The sequence below is a fragment of the Urocampus carinirostris genome, chromosome 1 (genome assembly GCF_059441175.1).
Source record: "Urocampus carinirostris isolate Australia breed hairy pipefish chromosome 1, RoL_Ucar_1.0, whole genome shotgun sequence".
NCBI classification, from domain to species: domain Eukaryota; kingdom Metazoa; phylum Chordata; class Actinopteri; order Syngnathiformes; family Syngnathidae; genus Urocampus; species Urocampus carinirostris.
Window position 1 is genome coordinate 49,492,727 of NC_142349.1, and position 27,199 is coordinate 49,519,925.

The 27,199-nt window shown below is 39.5% G+C and overlaps 3 protein-coding genes across 3 annotated transcripts; 1 reads left to right on the top strand and 2 right to left on the bottom strand.

Moving 5' to 3' along the window:
• The first annotated feature begins 276 nt into the window (after nt 1–276).
• Nucleotides 277–2,555, top strand: hmox1a (heme oxygenase 1a). Its single transcript, XM_088343422.1, has 6 exons — nt 277–361; nt 449–498; nt 574–685; nt 1,614–1,829; nt 1,899–2,171; nt 2,244–2,555. The coding sequence occupies exons 1-6, from the start codon at nt 302–304 to the stop codon at nt 2,391–2,393; spliced, it is 861 nt and encodes a 286-aa protein (XP_088199548.1). The 5' UTR covers nt 277–301; the 3' UTR covers nt 2,394–2,555.
• Nucleotides 2,556–3,115: 560 nt separating this feature from the next.
• Nucleotides 3,116–12,373, bottom strand: mcm5 (minichromosome maintenance complex component 5). Its single transcript, XM_088343410.1, has 16 exons — nt 12,047–12,373; nt 10,590–10,716; nt 10,381–10,509; nt 10,133–10,305; nt 9,905–10,060; nt 9,071–9,240; nt 8,824–8,995; nt 8,639–8,750; nt 7,395–7,538; nt 5,141–5,206; nt 4,843–5,019; nt 4,648–4,760; nt 4,428–4,556; nt 3,884–4,026; nt 3,557–3,684; nt 3,116–3,415 (listed from the first exon to the last, which is right to left on the bottom strand). Exons 1-16 carry the CDS (start codon nt 12,214–12,216, stop codon nt 3,314–3,316), a joined length of 2,211 nt encoding a protein of 736 aa, XP_088199536.1. The 5' UTR covers nt 12,217–12,373; the 3' UTR covers nt 3,116–3,313.
• A 2,808-nt stretch (nt 12,374–15,181) lies between these two features.
• On the bottom strand, nt 15,182–26,570 carry engl (endoglin, like). Its single transcript, XM_088356010.1, has 13 exons — nt 26,478–26,570; nt 26,244–26,413; nt 25,593–25,736; nt 25,314–25,488; nt 24,947–25,118; nt 24,716–24,860; nt 24,460–24,652; nt 21,749–21,906; nt 20,617–20,772; nt 19,250–19,333; nt 18,546–18,767; nt 16,762–17,265; nt 15,182–16,047 (listed from the first exon to the last, which is right to left on the bottom strand). The coding sequence occupies exons 1-13, from the start codon at nt 26,560–26,562 to the stop codon at nt 15,895–15,897; spliced, it is 2,361 nt and encodes a 786-aa protein (XP_088212136.1). The 5' UTR covers nt 26,563–26,570; the 3' UTR covers nt 15,182–15,894.
• Nucleotides 26,571–27,199: the final 629 nt, after the last annotated feature.

A 27,199-nucleotide genomic window follows, 5' to 3' on the forward strand; every position in this document is an offset into this window, starting at 1 on the left:
GGGAAAATTACCGCTTCTGTGTTATCTATGTACCAACCATATTTGTGTTGGTGATTAATAAGGAAATCCTTACTGTGATCCAAGGCACAAAAACCAAACGTTTGTTTCAGGGCTGGCTTTTATCTTCAATTCAACTGTGTCATGTTTTGTCACTTTACTCCCCACATTTGCCATGTCATGTTATGTGGCAAGCAAGCAATCGGGTGAGTCAGCATTCAGCAGTCCCACTTCCCATCTGTCTCAGCATTACGCTTGTGTATAAATGAGACACCAAGCATCAGTGTGTCCACAGAAAGGCCGTATGAACCGACAACCATCAGACGCTGCATTTTTTTTCAACGGTGTAACGAAAGAGATTAAGGTAAAAGGAAATGGGCGACTATTTCTAAGTCTTTATTCTGTCCATGTTATATGTTTTATTCATAATAAATGTAAACCTCTGGTGTAGATGGAGACAAATAAGAGTGTGAGGAACTATGACATGGGGGACGCGAGCAGGTATAGTGGAGGAATTGTTAAGTGTGCTGAATGCATTGAAAATCATTCAACGGATTGTAATTGTGCTACCCACAGTGATTTATCAGATCAGATTAAAGAAGCGACAAAGGACAACCATGTGAGGGCTGAGAATACAGATTTGATGCCGAGTTACCAGCGGGGAGATGTCACCCTGCCACAGTACAAGGTGTGTTCAACAATAATGTACTAAATTAATATTACGTTTGTGGACTGATGGACTAGATATCATACCTTCAGTTTCTCGCTTTTCTTTAGAAGTATTGAATTTAATTGTCTTTACAGTAAAACATTGTAGGCAACTAGGTTAGAATGGCTCTTCAGGGTAAACATCTAATGAAGACTTTAAAGAGAAAAAAAGAGAAAAGACTTTCAGGATAAATAGACAAAAATATTTACCAAGTAGTGTTTCGAGACAGGGTTAGGTTATAATGATAAAGCAATGAAAGAATAGTGCATCGAAACAGTAGTGCAATGAATAGTCTGCAATGAATAGTAGTGCAAAAATATCCAGCAGCTACAAAAAATTCCAAAATAAGTAGCAACATATACATTTACGGTTTTGCGTGCTTGTTCAGGGTGGTGATGGCCCTGGGAAAGAATCTCTGAGCCTGTTAGCCCTTGCTTTACTTGTGGTGCAAACCAGAGGGAAGCAGGTCAAAGAGGTGGGGGCTGGGTTGAGAAAAGTCTTAAATAATGTTAAAGGGTCTGGTGCACGGTTGCAGGCCGGCAATGTCCTCCGGACTAGGAAGACAGCAGCCAACAGTCTTCTGGGCTCTATTGATTACTCTCTGTATGCTTTATTCTGTCTGCTACCATGCTCCCAGCATACCACAGTGACACACTTTATAATCTAATTTCTACCCACACAGAAGAAAAAAAACAACAGAAAAGACAATCAGTAGTCGAGGTATAAAAACAATAAAACCTGATTTTTGGACAAAATTTCCACATTGGACTGGCTAAACACGAACCAATTTTAAGACTGCTATTTAAAAAGGACCAGCTCTAGCCTAATATCCAACTTTTCTAAAGATGACCGGTGCTGTTGGGATTAGCACCAAGAAATCAGGTCTTAAAACCTTTTTTTCTGTCAGTTGCTGCTGTGTTCACTCCATGAGATCTACAAGGTCCTCGAAGAGGAGCTAGATAAGAATTGCTCCCATCCGGCTGTTGCTCCCATCTATTTCCCTCAAGAACTTTCCCGCCTGGAATACTTGGAGAGCGACCTAGAGCATTTCTTCGGCCCCGATTGGAGACGGAAAGTGATTGTTCCAGCTGCTACCCACAAATACACTCAGAGGCTACGAGAGGTGAATGCAAAGCGAAAAGCTGGTCCATCCTGTAAAGGAAATCCACTCATGCCAGTTTGTCTTCTGCAGATTGGTAGAGTAAATCCGGTGCTTCTCGTGGCCCACGCCTACACTCGATATCTTGGTGATCTCTCTGGAGGACAAGTTCTGGGCAAGATCACCCAGAAATCCCTAAAGTTGACGGGAAAGGAAGGTATTTCCTTTTTCTTCTTCCCTGGGATAAGCAGCCCGAACCGCTTCAAGCGGCTTTACAGGAGCCGCATGAACGCCATCGAGCTGACTGAAGAGCAGAGGGCGGACGTGCTCCAGGAGGCAGTTGAGGCCTTTGAGTTCAACACACGGGTAAGTGTATCCAGCAAAGTATTCTTCTTTGAGGAAATACATTGACGATTTTTTTTTTTTGCTTTCCTCCAGGTTTTTGATGACTTGCAGAAACTTTTGTTTATCACAACGGAAGACACAAAAAGCTCCAGTTCCACTTTTCCCTTTCCCCCGCTGAAGCATTTGACTGTGGGCTTGTGCGTCACCCTGGCTACCGTTGGAATGGGAATGTACATCTTGTAATGTGACTTGACAGTGCAATCGCTGATTGCATTTTACTTATCCCTTTCAGCTAGTGAAACAAATCCAACTTGAGTGGTGGCATCTGAAAACGTCAGGCTTTTCTATTTTAAGAATCTAACTTAGATCATTTTTATTAAATTCAGTCGTTTGTGATGACTTCTATTTTAGAGTGTATTTATGGAAACATACTGTAACGCAATGGTTCCCAAGCTTTTGCAGGTTGGCACCCCCTTGGCTCCCCAGTGTATTACGAGCCCCCAAACAAGTGATGTACCACCCTTCTTCGGTGCAAGCTGTTTCCTTCTTGTTCGTTGACTCTGGGACTATGTTTACGGAGTCCGCCATGACACTCATTGAGCTCACATGGTGGGTGCGGCATAGTGTGGTACTTGCAAACTTTGAATCGTGTTTATTGGCTTGTGCCATTATTAAAACTTGCCTCTGATTGGTTGGCGCTTTTAAAACTCGAACAGTAACAATTGTGGTTGCCCAAAACTCCACTCATTACAAAAACTTGAAAAAAGACCCGAGACTAAGCCTAATATCTCCTTTTTAGTAGCAGGTGATTTGTTTTGGATTTCCAAATGTCCCAATTTGTGGCATATTAGATTTTAATCATACATCTAACAATCTGAAAACAAAACATATTGAGCAAATACAAATAATCCATCTATATAAAAGTGTAACAAAGTTTTTTTAATGCAGAGAAAAGACCAACAAGATTTGAAATAACATTTTATTTCTGACTGCAAACAAATTCTTTACAAGGAATGGCGATATGAATATGGTGCCACAAAATCCAGATCCGTAAGTTTTTTTTTTTTTTTTTTAATTTAAGAGCACGAATGATCATGGGGTGATGCTGCGGGCTTAACATGAGGTCTTCCAACTTGTCTCATTAGGTCTGTCGATTTAATCGTCTATTTGACTCTGTAGAGAACTTTCCTCTGCATGCGGTGCTGGAGCTCACCTCGCCTTAACATCAGGTGGAGGACTTTGTAGATGGCGTGGTCTGGATATTTCTGCATTGATATAAAAAAAATTACATCACATATTTAAAAAAAAAAAAATCAATTCAGTTACAATCACATCACAGTCAAATAAAGTAAAAATCATCTAGCATATTCTTTGGTTGGGGCAAATGTCACTGCATTCATACCAACCTGTTTGGTGAAGTCTTGGACAATACTGTGCTCAGACACTTGGGAACCAATTGCAAAGCGCCGCTTCAACTGCTTTTCAATTCGAGAAATCATTTCCTGGTCCTCTTGAGTTGTGAAACCTTCCACTCCTGAACATTCAAATGGAATCAGTTGATTGAACACAAAAAAAAACTTTAAGGAATAAAAGTATTCCAACTGCCTCTGGTATTTTATCAAACCCTACAGGTATTTAACACTAATATTTTAAACCATTTTGCTGGACCAAAAGATTTAGCATTGTGCATTTTTAGTAGCGACAAAAACCCTGATAAAACTATAAAAACAAACCTGAAAGACTGCCAGAGAGTGCGGCATCCAGTGTGGAAACTTGAAATAGACGCAGCGCTTCATCTACTTCTTGCTCTCCAGCGACTGCCTGCAACTTCATCTTGGCCAACGACTCTGCAATACGTACCACTGCTTCCAGTTGCCTGGAATCAGGCAAATACTGAAATTAGTACCATTAAAACAACTGTCAAATGTTTTCCAAACATACAATATTTACTGTAAGGAGGATCTGACAGTTTGACAACGCTGAAAAAGTTCTGGGCATGCCTACACATGATACTGACCCCTTGTTGAGCAAGGTGTCATCACCTCCCAAAAATATCAAATGGTTCTATTGATAAACTATAAAAATGATTTAAGTAACGTAAGTGGGATTTGACACTGCAACTAATAAGCCCACTAAAGCGGACAGAGTTACAGAGGTTGCGCAAGTGGGTTGATTTTGATTCAGGAGCATAGTTTAAGAAAATGGGATACGTTTATGGTCACACGGGGCACCAGTGGAAAAGTTGGTGTAGCGCACTGAGATGCATGAGGGAAATACCTGACAGTGATCGGAATGGAAGCTCTTTTGTCAGTTTCTCTCTCATGCTCTCTCGCGCCGCTCCTCATCAGAACATATCGGTTTTTCAGCTTCTCGGCAGCAGCAGCAGATAGACGAGGGCCACATTTACTGTAGGAATATTCAGAAACACAATTATTCATGAAAATTTGAACAGTCGAAAACTTTTGTCATGAGGGGAGCATGCAAAATCAAGACTTACGCTCTGGCAAAGGCGATGTACTTTTTAAAGGTGGCCAGCGGGATCTCACCCTCGACGCCCTCGGTTTGTGTCTGTGCACTCAGGTGAACGTTCATAACATGACGAGCGAGCGTCTGCAAAGGACAAGAGCGGCAGGAATTACAATCTGAAACCGAAAAATGGCCGCAATAAAGCAAAATGCGCGAGGTCCGCTACCATGTCCCTCTGCTGGTCATGCAAGTCTTTGATTATGAAGATCATGTCAAATCGGGACAAGATGGTGGGCATGAAGTCAATGTTGTCCTCTCCTTTGGTGTCATCCCAGCGGCCAAACACGGAATTGGCGGCAGCCAGCACTGAGCAGCGGGAGTTCAGAGTGGTGGTGATGCCAGCCTGGAGAAACGGTTTGCTTTACTTCATGTGTACTTTGTTGGGTCCTCCCCTGGTGTTTTATGTGGTCAAAACCTACTTTCCCCAGTTTCTCCTCCTACAATATATCATAATGATCTGTTACCTTGGCGATGGAGATAGTCTGTTGCTCCATTGCCTCATGGATCGCCACTCTGTCATCTTCCCGCATCTGCAAAAAAAAAAAAAAAAAAGTGATTCGTTGTAAGAAATGGAAAAAATAAGTATAGCAATCCCTCGAAATAACACTGTTTACATTTTTATGCTTTCGCTACTTCAGATTTGTATCGTGCACCATGTTCTGCATTCAGATTGGCTAAACAGTCTCCCCCCCTTTTGACGGTCCAGCAGATATTTGTGAATAAAAATAAAACAAACATACATACAACACTTATTTTTTTAAAAAGGCTTCAGCCTGTCAAAATGGGTTTTATTCTTTGGTGTCAGCGTATAAGAGAGTATAGTAGTTGTAAAAAAAGTAGGTTTGTACTTCGCAAATACAGGTTCATTTCAGAGCCCAACTCTCGCGATAGAGATCACAGTAATTACAAGTTGTACTTTTCTTTTTACATAACCCGTTAAAAACAACCATAACTGGCCCGATAGATCTCTTAGGCTAAAAAAATGGTCTTTTTATGGAAAATATATCAAGTACATTAACATGCAACCTGGAATTCGAGTAATTTAAAGCCATGTAAACACAAAAATTCGATCATGGTTTTAATCCCGATTGAAATTGTTTGGTTAATCATTTGATTTTCCGATTACTCGTGCATGTATGTATATGCATTCAAATTTTCTGATGTGCGCATTACTGCATATGCAGTTTTTTTTCTTCGTTGGTGCTGCAGAGAAATGTAGAATTGTAGAGACAATTGATACACACTAACTCAAGACTTATTTGCTAAAAAAAAAAAAAAAAAAAAAAAAAAAAAAAAAAAAAAAGCTAAAAAAACTCATGTGTACTGGTTGAATTCTCTGGGACATTTCCATTTGATTTTCTGCCCCCAAGGTGAAAATGCCAATTCTATCAATCCACTATATATAGTGAACGTTCAAGCTTTTGGCAAGCAATGTACGAGCACAACTTGTAAACGGACGGACGAAGGCACCACTTTTGAATGAGGCACAAACAAGCAATAAGCTTAATTTGGTGAGTGACTAAATGAGATCCTCTTATTTGATTTCAAAAGTTAAATGTGTAAAATATGGCTATTTGCATATTTTGTCGCTCCTCCTTCACTCTTGTTATGGAATTCATTGAAAACATCATATACGGGATGTTCATCACTCACTAGTTAGGTTGACAAATAATTTCCACTAGTCCAAAAGTCTGAATCCTGATCTTAGTTGGATTTTTCCCTGTTTGTAAACGGTCGTACTGGAGCACAGCACTCCCAACACTAGTGGTAAAAAGTGCACACGCACTCCATTCATAAATAGTGTGTGGTCTTAATGGCCATCCAGCACATCCGAAAATAGACATATTGGTTGCTCACTAGTGCCCCAATAGTTACCTCCATCAAAGGATTTCTTACATAGCAGAACCAAAACAATCCTCTATGTACTCCAAAAAAGTAACCCCCTTTTAAAAGAGTTTGAAATAAATAAGACAGACATCATAGTGAGTGCAGATAGCCAGCTTCTTTTTTGTCATTGCGCGCTGTGGGGAGACCAAAAACGCTAGTGAAGACAACAGGACCGCGAGTATGATAGAAATCATTACGAAGACATTGCGTGGAATTGGAAAACCAAATCTTCCCTTTTCTTTGACTACCCCGCGGCGGCGGTGTTAATCACAAAGAACCAAAAAGCTTTTTTTTCCCCCTCCTCGAAAAATTCCTCGAGGCCTTTGACGAATGGAACTCTCTCTGATCCTAGTGGCGTCATGGTACGAATGGAATTATTTTTTTATCTTGACTGGGGATTCCTGAACTTGGAGAAACCAGTGACACCCATGGATTTGAGATTTCTTGAATTAGAGAACATCGAAATTTGTTTTTTTTGTTTATTTGGTTAACATTCTTGTCATTGAAATTTGAAGTGCAATATTGTTCGACTGAGTTTTATACAAAACCAGATTCAGGTTGGAACCAAATAAGTGTTCCTTTATGATAATTTAGGTTAAATGTTGTCTATTGTCCTGTCCATTGTTCATTAAAATGACAGTTTTTGTTCAAATTAATTTTGGTGTTTGCTCTATTAATTTCACCACTCATTAAACCTAGTACTAGTCCAGTAGCTTTTCTTCTTTCTTGCCTAACACCATGAGTGCTACAATGTCTATTTTTTTAAAAAAGGAGTTCAGAATGAAAATTTAAAAGCAAGGAATACAGACACCACTGAAAGCCTGATATTACCTTGTCAAACTCATCAATACAGACAACGCCACCATCGGCCAGAACCATAGCGCCGCCCTCCATGATGAAGCCACGCGTTGCCGGGTCCCTTAAAACCGAAGCGGTCAGACCAGCAGCACTGCTCCCTTTTCCTGATGTGTAAACCTGGGAGTGAAAAAAGAGCAGTGTTTGATTTAATTTATCATTTGTCTGTGCGTTCTAGAGTTCACTGCATAGTGGCAAAATTATAAAGGACACTCCAACCCTCAACACCACAAAACCTCTTTAACTTGACTGGCTAATACTGTGCAAACATTTTATAGGCATGTTTAATATGTTGAGCCTAAACTCAATTTAGTTAAAGGATGCTGGAACTAGGGTCATGGTGATGTTAGGCGGCATCTGGTTTTTCACAAGAAAAGCTCTGCTAAAAATATACACTAATTAAAAGTTTTATGTTTCAACTATGAAGAATGAAAAAGAAAATAAAAAATAGATTAATAAAATATTGTTACAGCAAAAATAAGAACTTAAGATATCAAATATGAGAGTAGGAAAATATTACTTTTCAGGTTCAAAGATGCATACATCTTTGAACAGGGTTGGCCCTTTTAAAAATGAACTATGACAGTGGCGACAAAAACTGTTGTTCAGTACAGTAACCAAGTTCAACCAGATGGAACATGTTTAACACACTTGACTCAAAGGCAGAAACTCACCAATAGTAATAAGCAAGGCTCGTCCACTGTTTTTTAAACTTAAATTTAACAGCAGCAACAATCTCCTTCCCTGACCCCCACAGCTCCTTGTTCCGTGTTTTAATTTTAAATGGGGTAATTTACAACTCCATCGCTAAGAAATGAGGTTGATTAACGGAATCAACTATGAGAATTATTGTTTTTGATGGGTAAATGCCTAACTGATAGGCAAAGAGGAACCCAAATCATAATAGCACGGGTCGCATTAACATTGAGCATTTTAACTACTGTGTTTATTCTTGCGCACGTTATACCATAGGGTTGTACAGAAGTTTATAACTGTATTTGTGCATTGATTTATTAATCAAAAAAATGTTGCAAACTAAAATTGCAAAACATAGGATGCAACGGGAATCGAACCCATATCGCAGCAGCGAGAGCGCCGAATCCTTACCACTAGACCATCAGTGATATACAAATATGTCATTTTCCCGAGGGTAGACTGTGACCCGCGAGTTCAAGACCCCATGCACTTTAAAAGGTAAAGAAAGAAAAAGGAACCATTACCCCAATGGGTGAGCATCTCTCCACAAACTTCAGCAACTGTGACTTTGCTGTACCAGGATCCCCAAGCATGAGCAGGTTAATGTCTCCCCTGCGAGTGAGACCATCGGGTAGCCTAGAAAAAGGGGTGTTCACGTGTATAAGTGATGGACAAAACTGAGTATTCCTTTAACCCCCGAAAGCCACACCTCTTCCTTGACCCTCCAAACAACAGACAGGTGATAGCTTTTTTGAGATCTTCACTGCCGTAGATTGAGGGAGCAACTGAGCGAGCCAGGGAGGTGTAAACATCTGGAGAAGCTGCCAACGACCTCAGCTCCTCCTCTTCTTGTGGGGACACGGATCCAGTAGCACCACGACCTACAGGGGACAAAAAATATATTTCCATAAAAATCCATAAGACAGAAAACTGCTCAGTTATGGATTTTATTTTACCTGCTCCTTCAGTATCAACTTGGATGCCAACAACTCTCAAGTAGGATGCACGAATTCCCACACCAGCAGACTTCTCTCTGCCTTTGGACTTCACAGCAGCAGTCTTTTTAATGGAGTAGATTCCCATTATGGTTACTCGGTTCCCCGGGACCACACGATCACACAGGTATCTGTAATAACAGTACTTCGGGGATGAATAAAGTATCTATCTATTATAGGTATCCATCAAGAGTGATGAAATACTATTTCAACGTTTCATTCAATAGTATGTTGTAGTATGTTTTTAATCAAGTCAAATTACTTAACGCCTGAACATGTACAAACAAACTTTACAGGCCTTTTTCTGTGGTGTGAAACTGCGGGTATCAAGTCACATTTGCAGGGCAATATCACCATCTATTGTTAAGGAGTGTAATTGACCCCTCAGTTATATTTTTTTCTCAGCATTATTTTGCCAAGTCAAAGGCCTGCAACCCACGGAAAACAGGTCTACAACCCACTAGTTAAGAAAAAACACTGTCTTAGATGACATTCTATGTTTAAAAATGCAATTGGAAAAATATTGAACGAGCCGTAGTGTTTAAGACAAAAGTACCCAATTAGTGAGGTAAAAACGGGCATCGATTGACGATTTCTCAATCTTAGAAAAATGAGCATTTCATACTTTTTTTAAATGAAATTGCAGTTATCTACAGAAATTTCTTAACATTTGGTGGCTCTGGATTTTACTTTGTGAGGATGACGTCCAGGTGTTTCTCTTTGACACTGCCAAACGGCAAGGTTTCGTCATTGGTACGAATTCAAGGTTTGATAAGAGTACAAATAAGCAGTGACCTGTCACAATAGAGCTGAAGGTGACGAGGCATTTCTCCATGAGGCACAGCATCTGGAGACTCCTGCAGTCGCAGAGTCTGAAAGTCAACACAAACGCAGCGATCCGGGATGATGAAATAAGGATCCACAGGGCACTTCACTCTTGCGGTGGCATCACTGTGGAGGAAGAAAATGGGCAATGATGGCACAGAACTCTTCGAACAATCTTATCATTTATGTCAGACTTACTTGCTGCACTTTCGAGGAAGAGCATAGCCCTGAAGGCCCGGAGGCAGCGAGATGTTGCTGATGGTGTAACGACAGCTACGACACTGCAAGCACACCTTGGTGGCTTTCGCCTTGACGGGCGTGGCCGAGATAATAATGCCATGTACTTTCACCAGACGAGAAACCTGCTCAGACTGCAGCGCAAAGATGTAAAATTATCACAATTGAGTGAGGAAATCAGGCTAAAACTGTCATCTTATAGGTTTCACCTTGAGGCTGCGGATTGAGGCATGATGAGCATCACTCTTCAGCATGACATGAATGTCTTGCACAGTCTCTTCACCAGTTGGACGTGGGCGTGTGACCTCATCTGCCACCTCATTTGCAGCTTCCTCCAACTAGTTATAATAGTCATGTTATGTCACGTTGATAGGATGAGCAATGTCACTTAATAATTAACAGGCTGAAATTTAAATACCAAAGGCAGGTTGTCTGAAGGCATCTTGTAGAGACAGTCTGATAGATCCTCGTCAAAACTGGCGAGGTCCTCCATCTCCACCTCGACATAGTACTCGCCAAGGGTGTAGTGTCTCTTCAACTCATCTCTAGGATGAAGAGAAATATATTACCCAACACTTCAAATAAAGTACAGTTCATTGATTTTGCCTTATCCAAGTTATTATATTGAGATTTTAGGAAATATGACAGTAAGAATGGCTCAGAGGCGTGGGGTTTGTGAGCGTAACAGGCTAAATGTCTTGAAATGTTTGCTTAGGATGTGTCGAGTGACACGTCTGGATGGGTTAAGGAATTAGAAAGTAAGAATAACTGGTGTGGTGAGGGAGCTTGTAGAGAGGGTTGAGAGAATCTTCTAAAATGGTTTGGACATATTGAAAGAATGATGAAGGCCATTTGACCAAAAAAGTACGTTTGGTTTAAGATCGGGTAATTGTGTAATTGTAATCCTGTACGGTCTTTGAGACATTTTTGTGATTAAGGGCTATATAAATAAATGTGACTTGACTTTCGTATTGAAGAAGTGGTGGGATATAGAATGAGAAGCAGGCTCAAAAATTGTTGGAGTGGGTGAAACATGCTCTGAATTTGAGGTTGGTTAAGTAAACGGATGCAAGAGTGTGTTGTTAGGCATGAATGAGAATGGCGAGGGACAGTTAAGAATGAGGAGGTAAACCAGTGTATGCTATCGGGCCTCTCTGCTGGTGAAGGGTTGCAAGGCACAACAACTCACCCATTGTGTTGTGGGCTTAATGTTCGGTGTCAGGTTTGGAAGAGCGAAGTGGAATAAATGTGAGTATCTGCCACCTCACACTAAGGGGATGTGGCGTTATGATTATATATATATATATATATATATATATATATATATATATATATATATAAAAAATTCGATAAATATGCTAGATAGGCTTAAAATATCAACAGTAGATTTGCATGTTATATATTGGAGTCACTAACAGTTTAATTGCAGGACTGGAATGTATTTTCTTATAATAGGCCTTTAGTTGAATCTGAATATGTATTTGGAAAATAATGGAATGGGGCAGGCAATTAAACTTCTGCTTTAGCCTACTCCATTTGGTCAGATTTTCCTATACTCTATCACTGTAAAATACAGATATTTTTGTGTGAATATGTTGTTGTATCCTGTTGTTTAATAGATGTCAGAATCTAACAGATGTTTGTGCTGAGTCTAAATATAACCCCACAAACAAGAGATAATCGGATAGCTTAGCAACACGCATTTTTGTAAAAAAAAAAAAAAAAAAAAAAAAAAAAAAAGCACCAAATGACAATTCACCATGCTTCATGGGCTGTATTCTAAATTGAATCAGTACTACAGTCAAATACATTTAAAAAACAAACCCGTAATATAATTAAGTATTCGCTGTCCGAAAAGTACAGAGGACCACCGACCTGTACTTATAGGTGAAGCCAGTTCTGTCGGTCCCCTCTCTGAACTGTCGGAGAAATTCACGGAATCGTTTCTTGATCTGAATTCGCTTTAGTCCTCCTTCATCCGGACCTTGTTCGGCACCACCAAAGCTGTCGCTGTAGTAGATTCCAGGGTCGTCGAAGCCAGACATAATGCAAGGAGGACGATGGCGTGATTGGGAAACAAAAGGCACTGCCTTCAACTTCTACTAACAATGGCGTAAGACAGCCTGTTCGCGGGAAAACTAAACTTCTTCCTGTCTGGTTTCGCGCGAGTCGGTCCGGCGAAGGCGCTCTTTGTGGCCCCTGATTGGTTGATAATCACGTTGTTGGATTTTATTGGCCATTTTGGAGTAAGAGGAGGGGTTTAAAGAAAAAAACATCACTAGGAGGCGGTACCTGTACAACAGTGGCGGGAAAACTACAAGTGCTTGATGAGTGAAAGTAGTACTCAGTATTTCAGTTTTGTGGTGAGAATTTTGGCTCTTCTAAGAGTACCGGCTCTTTCGACCTGGTTTACTGAAGAGCTGGATTTTCTACCCCCAAATGTTTATTTACACTTTTCCGTTTTAATGTCACCAAATACATCGAAACAGCTGTTTTCTACACCGAATATAGTTAGTAGAATTAGAATTGTTTCTTAGTGTTGTGAAATATTGTATGCAACGCGATTGGACGTGGCTTTCCAGGACAAAACCTGTGATATCAAGACTTTGAAGAAAACAAAATGATACTCAGAATGGATGGGCGAAAAAATAATAATTACAACACTAGGGTCCAGTGGTTGCTGGAGCAAAGGAGGACCCAGAGTATAAGTGCCGATGCGACTGTGGAGGTACACATTTACCTGGGGGGAACCCAACATATGGAGGATGTCAACCACCCTGTACTACGGGGAGCTGCAGGAACATGTCTACATAAACTAACAAAAACCTTTTCTGTATTCCAGCCTTTTTGGTCTACTGCGTAAGGATTACTCCTGCTTTTGTAAGTAGTTTTATCCCAAAAACCCAAAATGTTTTAAGCCAAAAACTTTGAAAATGCTCGTTTTTCCTCAATAAAAATGAATGCAAGGTGAGTCTTATTCCTCGTTTATGTGAATGTCTAAAATAAAGCAATAATTTTCGTGTAAAATTCACGCATTCATTCACACTACAACGCCCTTGTCTTTTGGCCCCATCAAATCCATCCATCCATCCATCAATCATCTGCAACGCTTATCCTCAGTAGGGTTGCGGGGGGTGCTGGAGCCCATCCCAGCATTCTTCAGGCAGTGGGCAGGGGACACCCTTAACTAGTTGCCACACAATGCCTTTCAAATGGAGAGTTAGGCAGGGGTTTGAGAGAGTTTAAATAAACCTCAATGGAAACATTTATATACATTTAAAACTACTGAATATGGTAATACAATTGGAAATAGTTTTATTGTCATAGATTACAGTACTGAACGTCATTTATAAGAAGATAAGGCGTACAAATCCATGGTAAAGATGTAATTTTAAAAAATATATATATTTGGATAGGCGATATTTACAAGATCGTGCTTATAGACTGGCCTAAATTATACGTGTATCAGAAAGCAGGGCAATTCAAATAATGCATCCATTAGCAGCAACACTTTGGCGAATATAAGAGTAAATACTGTAAATAAAATGTGAATATACATTTTTCATTACAGAGGTATGAAATATATTTTTCACAGCCTTGTGTTCTTGTTTAGGATGGTAATGACCCTGGGGTGGTGGCCGGTGTAAGCGGAGTCCTTTATGTTGTTGGCTCTGCTGCGGGATCGCAAACCAGCATTGTCCTCCAGATTGGGCCGAAAGCAGCCTATCATTTTCTTGTCTGTACCGAGGATTGTTTTTTCTGTCTGCAGCAATGCTCTCAGAATACCACACTGTGATGGCAGCATGTTCTCCAACTTGGCTCTGTAGAAGGACACCAGTAGCTTCTTTTCACTTTGTTTTTCCTGAACACTCTCTGGAAAAGGAGTTGCTCCTGGTCCTTCGCTACCATTACTCTGGTTTTGACAGACCATGAAAGGTTGTCAAATTTGTGAACGCCCAGGAGTTTGAAGGATTGGACTCTTTGCTCAGTCTTGATTGTTGACGAGTGGAGCAGTGTCCATGCTTTTCGAGTATGACCTCTTTGGATTTAGTGGTGTGAGTTTTTTGTTAAAACACTACATTGCCTGCATCGCCATGTCAGCGCTGTACAACTTCTCATCCCAATCGAAGACGAGGCCAACCCAAGTAATTTCAGCAAAATATGAGCTCTGCATGCAATAAATGCCTATTCAGAAAGTTATCGATGTTTAAATGTAAGATAATGCATTTTTTAAAGAACTGCTACCACTTTAAATGAATAAAACTTAATTGTATTTTGGTGTGTACAGCAGCTAAAAATAAACGAATATCAGGTTCTGTTGGCAGAAATGTTTGCTTATTAAAAGTCAGTGGTTGTAACGGATCCCTTTTCAATTATTTTAGCCAAGTAACCTTTAAACAGTGCAAAACTTTTCTGTTGGGAACATTTAAAAAATTATTTGTAGATAAAGTGTATGGCGTATTTTTTGTAGCTACATTAGTATGGTAGTCTTTTATTTAATTGGAAAAAATATGGCAAAAAATAATTATGACAAAAATTGCACACTGCAAGTCAAATTAGAAAAAAATAAGGAAATGTAGTGGTAAAATAATTAGGATCATCATCTTTCCAAGTAAAATTTTGGCAAATCATTTTGCCAGTTTTAAATATGAATGACCTGCCACATAAAAAAAAATCGCTTGTTTTAGTAATTCTTTTTCTTGTTTTTGTTGAAAACAAAGTTGGGAAATATCATTTCTGTGCGGAGTTTGTATGTTCTCCCCGTGCTTGCGTGGGTTTCCTCCGGGCACTCCGGTTTCCTCCCACATTCCAAAAACATGCATTTCAGGTGAATTGGCCGGTCCAAATTGTCCCTAGGTGTGAATGAGCGAATGAGTTGTCTGTCCCCGTGTGCCCTGCGAATGGCTGGCAACCAGTTCATGGTGTCCCCTGCCCACTGCCCGAAGATGGCTGGGATGGGCTCCAGCCCCCCCGCGACCCTAATGAGGATAAGCGGTACGGCTAATGAGATGAGATAATACCTAAAATAAGCAAACATTTCTGACAACAGAAAAACAATGTATTTATGGTTGCTGTTAACACACTGAATTATCACAATTATATTACACCCACCAGCTCGGTGGCCTTGGGGGTATGGCGCCCGCCCCGAGACTGGGAGGTTGTGGTTCAAGCCTCGGCAGAGTCATACCTAAGACTTAAACATTGGTACCCGTTGCCTCCCTGCTTGGCGTTCAGCATTAGGGATTGGAATTGGGGGGTTTGGTCACCTAATGACTCCCAACACCTCAGTTGTGTTGAGCGAGGGGGCTGGAAATCCCCTCCTCTGAATCAATCTCCCAAGAAGAGTCAGAAATGACTCTAGCCACCTCCCAATAGGGGCATATGGCTGTGGTATATATAATATTACACCCAGCATATGTTTGTGATTTTCCGACCTCTACATGTCTGATTGATGGAAACCTGTTTAATAAGAAACTTTGAAATCATCCACTATTTTGGTCATCAAGGACTGGAGTTTGAAACCTAAGTTAATGACACCTTTCCCAAAATATTTTATGGTCTGTTGATCTTTTTGAGTTAGTAAGTGTTGATGCCTGCCCATTGAACCAAAACCCAACACAAAGTCCGCCAAAGGGATATCTTGTTGGTGGAGCTTTGTGCATTGAAGAACCTGCGCATTCTGTAAATTAAGTAACTATAAATGATTGCAAATTATTGACAAGTCACACTCTTGTCTGGGGTGAGGCAGGAAAGTCCACAGGAGAGCCAACAAATCTTTTTGTTTGTATGTCTCTGGTTGGTTTTGGGATTTTGAGAGCCGGTGAATGAACAGATGAGGTAACCACCATGGGGCGGGACAAGTTTCGGATCTCGCACTAGAGTTTGGGAAAGGAAAGAAGAAATCATAATCAATTTTACGTTTTAAAATAACAAACCAACACAGTTAGAAGTCTCTCTCTCTCCGTATACGTCTATATACACTACTGTTCAAAGTTTTGGGGTCGCTTGGAGATTTCCATTATTCAAAGTAGGCAAAGTTTGAAGGATATCTTTTTTTGTTCAAATAAAATTCATTACAGTAATCCCTCGGTTATCGCGACTAATGGATTTAACACATTGACTTGTACGCTCACCCCCCTGTTTGACAGCATAAACCAACCTATCACAGTCACAACAACCAACACACAAAGCCCTCCCTAACTGTCCCCCGTGATAGCATTTGCTGTGTGCTGTCCCAGAAAACAATGCACAATGCATTAATTTAAATAACAATGAAGATAATTCAAATCAAAATCCACGAAGCAGTGAACCAGTCATAACCAAAGCGCGAAGTCACGAGGGGTCTCTGTTTTTCTAACTTTCTCAAAGTCTCGACTATACTTTTTATTGATTTCGCAACTCATTTCACGTTTAAAAAAACTCACTTTTCTTGTAAAATACCCTTTTTTTAGGGAGACAAAACTTTTTAACAGTAGTGTATATAATATGCATTTATTATAAACATAAAATCTCACATGTTGTTCTGCAGTTGATACTTAAGTGGTCATGATTTTTACGAAATGTGAGTCAGTCTTACTGCTATTCTATACCTGCTGTCCAAGTGTCTTGGACACTAGTGGGGGTATCCGTCTCCCTCGCAGACATCCTTTCTTTGGTCTCTTCTTTTGGGGTTTTCTTATCGTTTTGTCAGCGACACAAAGGCGAAGGCTGCAGTGAAGAAACTGTATGGATACGTTGTAAAGAGGTCGCAGGATGAAACTAAAGCGCAACGGGTTCATAACTTTTGCCTTTTGTGATGGTTTTTCTTTTCCCTTTCTTTTGGGATTGTCATGGAAAGAGAAAACGTCATCTTTGTCAGTGATCTTCCTAAACCCTTTGTTATCATCAAATCTGTCTTCCAGGTCGTCATCGTCCTCTTCTTCCTCATCATCGTCATCGTCATCAACTTTTGAGTGCACAAAGGTAAGGGAGGGGTCTTCCGGACAGTTGTTGCTGATAACGGCCCAAGAAGGAGAGCTTTTGGAGTCTGACAGAGGAGAAACCACACATGACCTAACCTCAGCAACATCGACAAAGGGCTCTTTGGCAGAGATCTGCAATGAAAAAAAGGTCAAGTTTACATTGACTGGGAGAGTTAGTGCATGCCATTGATGGTTATGTGCCACCAAGTAAATTTTCTGATTGAAATACATCTATCTATCTATATATCTATCTATCTACCTTGGTCATATCCCTCAAGAGGGGTGACAGCAAGACAAACACATACAATAACAAAGAAAATTAAAAGGGAAAAAATAGCAACAAAAAAAAACCACACCAAAATTTTGGGACCATGTCTAACCCAAATGCCCAAACACCCAAACAAGTTAGGCCCCTCAGCACCTAAGTTGGTCATGCTTTGGTCCCGCCAGATGAACCGGGACACAAGAAAGCGGCCATGTCACTCGGGTCAGGGTGACAACACACTCTTCTGTTCAACAGCAGGGCCAGCTTTCACTGGTTTACCCCTGCCGCATCATACAGGTGCCCAGCCCATCCCTTAGAACGCGTCAAAACATCCCACTATCCTTTTACAACACCTCTCCACTCATTCCTATCACCAACAAAATTTTGGCCATATCTGCTGTGAAAAAAAAGCAGGTCCGATTACTGTACCAACTACTCCGCCACTAGTTAGCATTGGTGCCTCTCTCGCTAAGAAAATCAATTTGAGCCAAAGGTAAAAGTAAAGAATATGAAGTACAAAAGAAAAATAGTACAAGTAGTACAAGAAAAACATCAATATCTTGAGATTTTTTTCTAAGGAAGAAAAATCTCTGAATACAAGAGTATAGTGCTTGGAAACCACTTTTCTTCCTGAGGTAAGTAACTGATGTATTCACAAAGTAAGCATCCGATCGGAGAGAATTCAAGTTGCAATAGGTGAAGCAATGACCAACAAGCGGTTCCTGCGTACTGAAAAATGAGATAAGCAAATAGTTTTTTCTTGTGGTAAAATATCTTAATCGTTTAATATAATTTAGCCCTAGCCCACAATTTAGTCCATATCCAATAGGGGGATGTTGTAATTGTAGTCTGTGCAGCCTTTTTATACTTTTTGTGATCTAGGGCTACGCAAATAACTGTGGGCTGGATTGGGATGGAAGTTTTAGGCCCAATTTTACCTCTAGTGTGTTGCCTGTGCAGCCCTTTGCGACATCTCGGGATTAAGGGCTATACAAAACATGACTTGACCAAAGTTAACAAACAAATGTGACTTGACTTGGCCATGAAAAACAACTGGTACCCCCTCTCTTTTTAAAGTGGCTTGCACTGACAAAATTAAAAAGAAAACATACGTTAAAAATACCAGAAACGAAAATGAAAAAGGCACCTCAACATAAACACGTTGGTCAGCTGTAATGAAGCAGGGGCCGACGTGTTGCCGCTTGTAGCTCTCAGTGATGAAAAGCTTCAGGCGAAGCAATGGCTCATATGTATGTAAAAATTGGGAAGGTCCAGGGGCAGGCGAGGGAAGCAATGGTGGCTCAGAAGTATCGACATCATCAACACCAAGTTGAGGAGTGTTGCTCACCAAATCTGTCACACAATTGAACTAGGAAAATAAACAAGGAGAATTGTTGTTTAATCATTTAGCCATTATTTACTGTAAACAACCTAACTTAATGTTTCGTTTGCGTAAACGGACCAAAATGCAGGGAAGCCAGAATGGGAATCGGGTAATTGCTATTGTCCTTCTGGTTGCCATTTTCATGCCACTTCCATGCGGTCTTCTGCCACCAATTCAGTTTTTTTGTTTTTTTTGTTTTTTTTTGTTTGGACACTTTGCTAGTTGTCTTAAGACCAGAGCTGGTTTTGTTTGTTCCTGGTTTTTGTCAATAAATACCATCCTTTTTGAGCACACATTCCTCCATACTGGGTTTCCTGCATTTAGGTCCACCTCCGCAAACGTAACTCTTAAAATACAACTGAGTACGTGTCTCAAGGAGCAAAACCCAAAATACTGTAAGTGTTTCTATTGGACAGGTGGTCTTCCAAGTGCCCCACGTCACACATATGAAAACCCGGTTGTCTTACATGTATGGCAAGTGAACTTCCTGAAATCCAATCAGTCTCGTTATGTGACCACATGGTATGAGGCTTCTCTTTCCATAACAGCACCTAAATAGGCGGAGAGCAAAAAGCTGCATAAAATGAAATATGGAAAACTTTACAACATTGTCTTCATGTACTAAATCCTTGAACTGTTTGAATTTAGGATTAAAACACATTTCCATTCTATAGTTTATGAATGACCTATATTCCATGTTGACAATATTTGTGTATTTGTTTTTGCAACATCCATTACAGCCTGGTCATCCTGGAAGGATTACTTCATGTGCGCTCCCTTCTCAAGGTTTCTTCATTTTCCTAATGTTGAGGTTTTTCCTTGCCCTCATGTAAGTTTTAGAAAAGGGGATGGTGTTATAATTGGCTGTTGTTTGCAATAATCTGTGGTCTGTGCAGCCCTCTGAGACCCCTTGTGATTAAGGGCTATACAAATACATAAGACTTGACTGGATAAAATATGGAGCATAGGCAAGCCCAGCATGGTCAATAATATAATACTAAAATGTCATCTATTAATGGTTCCTAATACTTATTAGTTTTGGTATAACACAGTGGTTCTCAAATAGTGGGAATGAGCCGCCTGGGGGGCGCGAGGCTTTTCAAAGGGGGGCGTGTTTGACATTGTGAACTTTTTTTTAACTGTCGTAGAATAAAGTGAATTACACCTTCACTACATAGGGGGCAGCAGAGCTCTTATTGAGTGTGCACTCAGTAGTAAGGCATCCGCGCTTTGCACATACATAACCGAGAGAGTGGGTGTGAAGTGTAGACACAAAGTGTTGCAAACCCTCCGGGGACACCAATAAAAAAGACAGGCGGAGAGAAACAGGGATAAAGAGGAAAATGAAAGGCTCGCGAAAGGTAAGACAAAGAAGTTTAACGAAGCATATGTAGCAATCAGCTTCACTGTGACCACTGAGATAATACCCGAAATACCGGTGTGCTTGCTATGTTTAAAAATGTTGGCAGCGGACAGCATGAAACCAAATAAATTAAGCTGCCAATTGAGTTTTTTGAGGGGGCCGCGAGAGGTTTTCTTCTTCCGAGGGGGGCCATGACAGAAAATAATTGAGAAGCACTGGTATAACACTGGTCACAAATTTAAATATACTGAAGTTTCTCCTGCGGCCTGCCTGGTTTCCGTCCTTAGCCTAAGACCACACTTACCTATTGTGTGAATATTTTCAGCAACACAATTTTGATTAAACATATGCGTAGATCAAAATCTATGCAGACTTGGTAATGATCTCAGTTTCCATTATCAATGTATATTCATCCCAAGGTGTGAATAGAAACAGATTGGTGGGTCAATCTGATTATTGAATGGTCCTCACCATGTTTTTATACTGGACACTTTTACTATGCTCCAGAAGACGTCCCTCAGTACCGCAAGAAATGACTGGAAAAACTAACAGGAAATGGCTCCCATTGGACTGAGCCTGGCATGTTGGGTCATGCAAAGTTACAGTTGAAACAGACACAGACAAGCTCTGAAAGAAAGAAATGTAACACATTTCTGTGACTCAGCAGTGTTATTCATAAGCAGAAACATCTTTCAATGTTGATTTGTCAAATTTGGATTGAAAATCCCCTTCAAGCAAAGGATCTCCTTAAAAATATGTTTTATGAGGAACCTATAGTCCAAACACTGTATTATAATACACATTCATTTTGTAGAATATTGGTTAAAAGTTAGGTGATGCTCTTTAATCCATCTCCAAAATAGCATTTTTCAAAAATGAAATAGAAAATGCCATTGTTCCAGGGGTCATGTTTTTTTTTTTTTTTTTTAACTGTACACCAAACATTCTCCCTGGCTGATAGATAGCAGTGTTAAGTTTGTATAGCTTGGTGAGTTAATCCAGGTGTAAAACTCCAACCACTAAACTTAAAAATAAGAGTTAACACATTCAATGCCAAACATGAAAATATACCCCCTAATGTTTGTGAAGACATGTGTTGCGTTTAGAAAAGATCCCTTGTTATCCATTATTATAGTATGTAGGGTAGGTTAATAATGTAGGCTGAATGATAAAGCATACTACTGAAAAATAAAGCTAATAATTTGAAGTTGATATCCTTTTACTGATCTGGCTTGCTTTAGAACAGAAACTCTACATGCGGCGCCAAAGCCAATGTAAGTTTGACATCCCTGACCTTAAATAAACACAAAAATACATTATCAGGATTAAACCAGGGGAACCTTGTAAGGAGAAATATTTACAAATATATAAATACAAATAAATAAATACCCCACCCTTTTAAAGTATATTGGAATTATTAATACTGGTTTATGTTTATTACAACTTCTCATTTCAAATGTTTTCCATAGCTGATGTGTAGAAATGTCACATTCCATATGATTAATTCAATCAATCGTGTTCTGAATCGCAACATAATCATTTATTGCCGATGATTTTGCAATGGGTTTACAGAGGCGATTTTAAGAAGGATTGAGTCAAAGACCTGCAGGTTGCGTTGGTCCACTGCCACACTGAGGCGCCCATCTTCACACTGCACCGTGAAAGTGTCTGTGCCTCCTTCTCCTTTACCTTCACTTTTGAGCCATTCTGTCAGGTGGCGCTCTGCAGCCGACTTTGGGCTTCTGGCAACGGTCCTCATTCCTACAGCCACATCCAGAATGGAAATAAACATTGAACATGATGACACAAATTTGTAACCTGGATTTGAACTTCTAAAACCATAAAGGATGTCTTTGATAGCCCGTTAACAATGTCTAGTTTAAACAACCACTGTTAAAATAGTAAAAGCAGAAGTCATTTTCCTGGCCCTTTTTTTTACCTTACCGTTATTTGTAGTGTGTCTTAATAAATCATGTTTGCACTTGGAGAAGAGGAAGTCATTTCATTTGTGCTGTATGTTGCGCAGTTAGCATTTTCACAAGTTGTTAATTAAAGGTGGGGTGCATTGTTGAAGGTCTCCTTAAAAAGTTAAGGGGTCAATATTTCCTCGATTAAATATATGTTAAAAATGCTCAACAGAGTTCAAAGAACCCTTATGCTTTTAGCTTACTTATATTAGACCCGTTCAGAGCAGAATACATCAGGTTCTAGGAATGGGGGAGTGCGGGAGAGAGATGTCATGCATGATTTTTCCATTTGTCAGGGGAGCATACAATTATGAAAGTAAGAAAAGGCATGCTTCTATTGAAGTCTAAACGCCTACCCCCAAAATGATGGAAAAAAATGAGTTTTTTTAAGCACGTCTAAGAAATGCATGAACCGTACTTGCATGCAAATCACAAACAGGCTGCAATCATGACTTGTTGACATGTTTAAAAAATATTACATTTTTATGTTACAGTAAATATCACTGAAAGTACATGATTAAGGCAAATGAAATTAAAAAGTATTTATTTTGAAGATCACAAGATTTATTCTTTCAAATCTAAAAGACAAATTCAAAAGCATGTGGATTATGTGAACAATTTCACACAGCATACAACAAGTCGGTAATTCAGCTTCTGCCAAACACCTGAAAAATATATTGGGTAAGACCCCAGTGCTGGTTTGTTTCTCTGCCTGAGTTCTTCTATTTTTGAATGAAGATGCTATTGAAATTTGAAAGTCATTTGAAAGATATCTAACAAAGATATTAGACTATGAAATGATGACAAAATGTTTGAATCACCCATACTGGACCAGTATTGTTGTAGCATTTCCGTAGTACTTTTTTTTTCTTTTCAGAAATAATACCAAATAATATATTAGGTCCCTGTTTTTAAACACTAAATTTGATAATTGGCGTCTTTGTAGTTTTGTAGTATTTCTGTAGCATCATTTTTGCTGTAAACACACAAAAGGGACAATGGGGGCAAGACCAAAAGTCAAGTCAAGTCATGTTTATTTGTCTAGCCCTTTATCACACGGAGTCTAAAAGGGCAGCACAAAACACAGATTACTGCAAACTACAGACTATTATTACACCATCCCCTGATCTAAAACCTCCATGAGGGCAAGGAAAAACTCAAAACCTTAACATGAGGTAAATGAAGAAATAATAAATAAAATGAAAAGTAGTACTTTATTTACACACATATATATATATATATATATATATATAATATATTATATAAAAATTGATATTTTTACCATTATCAGGCGGCTGGATAAAAAACCCCGACAGGCTGCATTTGCCCACCTCTGCTCAATAACCATACTAAAAGTATGGGGACATGCTGGTTTAAAAATGTAACCAATTCAATGTTAACTGTAATTTGATAAGAAAGGCTACAATAATGAGAGTTTGAGAGACTAACGCTTGACATGATCAATCAATCAATCATTGCTTTGTTTGACAGTTGGCTATATACAAATGTTTTTTTACAAAATGTATAACAGTAATGACCCAAATCAAACCAAACAGAAAAAATATGTACGCTACATATTCAGGGGCATCTTTTTTCAGCTGTTTCATACAGAAAAGTAACCCATTGTGTTACGTTTCACACACTTGTTAGCGTCTGTTGCTGTAATTTGCACTATTCCATACTACTTTAAACAATCTAGATATTGTGAAAATGAATAACAGAACTGCTTGAAATCTTTTTAATATTCTCAGCTGATTCAACATTATAGCTTCGCTCCAAGTGATCAAATATCAGTTTCCCTTGCTCTCGGGCTATTGTGCCTTTATCAGTCCAATAATGTATTATGCATGCCTAAAATGATTCATTTTCCTCAATGCCCTCATAATTGGTGATCAATTTATTCTGGTTGTTTCTGTTTTTAATATTGGAGACCTACAAAGGAGATTGCATAGGATGCCAGCGCGGATTATTATTTTAAATACTATACCACACCATTTTCTCGTTATTTTGACACTGTTTACATAATTGGCACTACTGGCCAATAATGATGATATCCCTTTGATTTCCACACGCTTTAGAGTTGATGTGCTTTATGGAACGAAATTTAATAAATATAAAGAGCTCAGGGGAGGACTTTTAGAAACGTTTCAAACTTTCTTATCTTGAGGATTTTTGCACAGTCCCTTCCTGTTCTTATTGATTGACATATTGTCTTATTTTTTAAATGTTTACTAAACTATAAACATATCAATTGGCCAAACCAAGACAAAAAATGAAAGATAGCACGTTAAAAAAAATCTGAATAGCATAAATGGAAAAAAGACAGGCACAATGGTTCATTACTAACCCGCCTTGATCCCAGCCAGCTGTATCACAAAGCGATTGGCCTGGTCAGCCTCAGTGTAAGAGGTCACATTGTTGTAGCCGTGGTCTTTGACCCACGCCAACAGGTCTGTTATGGTGGACAGTTCCGGATGGAGTGAGGTAGTCAGATTCAGTTCGGGCTCAAGAGGGGAGGGAGGGGAAACGCTGTTCGATGACTACATAAATACAAGGAATTACTACAAAATTGTCCTGTAATGAAAACAAAAAGTGCCTCTTACATGAATTAAGACGTGACCATTTAACTCCTGAGCCACAATGGCCCAGTTTACTGGTATCGTACTGCTTAGAATCAGCACCACATTCTGTCGCCTCGACTTTTCCGTCATGGGTACGAGGGAGACTATCACCTCCACCTGCAATGAGCTGGAGGACACATCTCGACATCTTCTTCATGTGTCCTCATTATAATGGGTGAAAAATATGTTTCTTGCGTCTGCTGCATAACTAACCCACAAATTCCCGAGCCTGCTGAATGGAGTTTGATGACATGAACCTCTGGGTTGTTTCCATTTGCCTCTGAATGGCTGCAGCCTTTTACTTCCTGCCGTTGCAGATCCGAAGTCTTGTAGTTGTTGGAGAGGAACACAGATTTAAGATGGCACACTGGAGGCTGAGTCATATCTGCAGAAGGAAGACAAAAAACTGCTAGCTATCATCATGCCAATATTTTTTTCCATAGAACTTTAGCGTAAACTAGTGGGGCTAAGTTTGGGGGTTGCTTTAAATACTGCACATGTATAATTTCCTCAGCTTTATGCTTAGCTTGACAGTGAAATTCAACTCGAAGAAACATTAGAAACATTGTCACCCTCTCACCCTCTCCAAGTTGGACATACACTCGGTTGCCATGGGTAACATGTGTCATGGAGGATAGTTTTTCATTGTGTTTTCGAGCCCAGCGGTGAAGTTCACGCGGGCGGAAGGGGATCCAAGTTAGATGCCGGACAAGCAAACGTAGTGTCCGGGACTGTACATTGGACTTTAAAGACACCTAAAAATAAAAAGAACGATGGAAAAAACGTTCCGGGAATATTCTATTGGAAGACAGAATATAAACTAAAGTTCTTGGAATTTTTTAAAGTCAGTTACATTGACCTTCACTAGTACAAGGAAGTCGGGGGGAAGTCTCTCTGCTTCAAGCCTCCAGCTGATTGGCTGCTTGGAGCTGAGGAGTAAGTAAACTTTTCTCAACGTTGAATGATTCTGACCAGGAGTCAAGGGTTTTAGTAGTACTGTGACCTATAGGGAAAAAAATACAATTTTAAAGAAACAAAGGGTGTTTAAATAGACAAATACTGTACAATACTGTACTTCAATGTAGAACAAAGACAGGTTTCAAGTCTCATTGAACTTAACTCAGTCACTGCAATGGAATTGGAGTCTGTAATGCACCAAAATGATGTAAAACTTGAAGGAAGGGGAGTCAAGAAGTTTAGTGCCGCAGGCAAATCTATTTGTTGGGAGTATCATCTTTTCTGTAAATTTCCATTTAATGAATCGCACTACTAACTAACCAACTACTAAATGGCTGTCTTACACCACTCAATACAGACTAAAGAATCTTGCCATATTAGTAGATTAGTACATTCATTTTAATTGTCGTTTTAATTACTATTCAATTCGGCAATATTTTTAAACACTATTTAAAAATGCCATCATAAAGAGATACTTTGCCTCTCTCTGGATGAAAAACACAGGGTCCCTGTGATGCCATTGTGTCCCAGAACCATTGACAATGTGAATTACCACATTGTTGGGGCTGCCGGTGACTTTTCCCACGGCGATGACGTGTGTTTCCTTGTCCCCATGTTCCCTGGCAGCACAGCCTGGCCCAGCCTCAAACCTCTCCAGCAGAGCCTCGACTGGATGCGATTCTGCCACTCGGCCAACAGAACATTGCCTGTCTTTACTATCAGCTGCAGAATAATGCCATAAATTAATTTTATGTGCATTCTTTAAATCAGAAACAAGCTTGCTGACCTGTGAGTCTTCTCCAGAGTAACAGTATACATAAAAGAGTCCAAACCATTCTTGACAATGAAGGCATTATGAAACAGTAGGTCATGAGCTTCCCTGCAACATCCCATTGGAAAGAAAAATGAATACAAATAGCATTCATGTTGAAGACTGTACTATGCAAAGAAGTATATCAGATTAAGCTACAGCTTTATATTGTTGCGCTATGTCCACAAGACCACAGCGTCAAGTTGTCAAAATGGCTGATAACACAATAATGATCAAACTATTAAAAACAACCTAGCTGTTTTTCAGTGCTTTAGAAAAGGTAAAAAAAAAACCTTATTTAAACTGTCGGACACATTACTGCCTTTGTCTATGCCACAATTTTTAAAATATTCTGCCATTAAAAAAATCTTCCCGAGAAGTAGTTCATCTCCAGCCTCTGATTCTACATTATCATGACCTGAAATTTAACGAACATGCGAAAGATAGTAATATTGTCCTTTAGTAATATACAGCAACTATTCACAATTTCACATTCTAATACATCAGCTGCCTCAGTTGTACCTTCTTTTAATATTTTATTTTACATTTAATACAAACAGCAAAAACTATATTTGATATACGTACAAAAACAAATACAATAATAAAACAAAGAAAATCAATAAGAATGAATACCTCATCACCACTTCTACTTAGATCATGGAGCAAAGCCACCCTTCAACAGTCACAATATAAGAAAA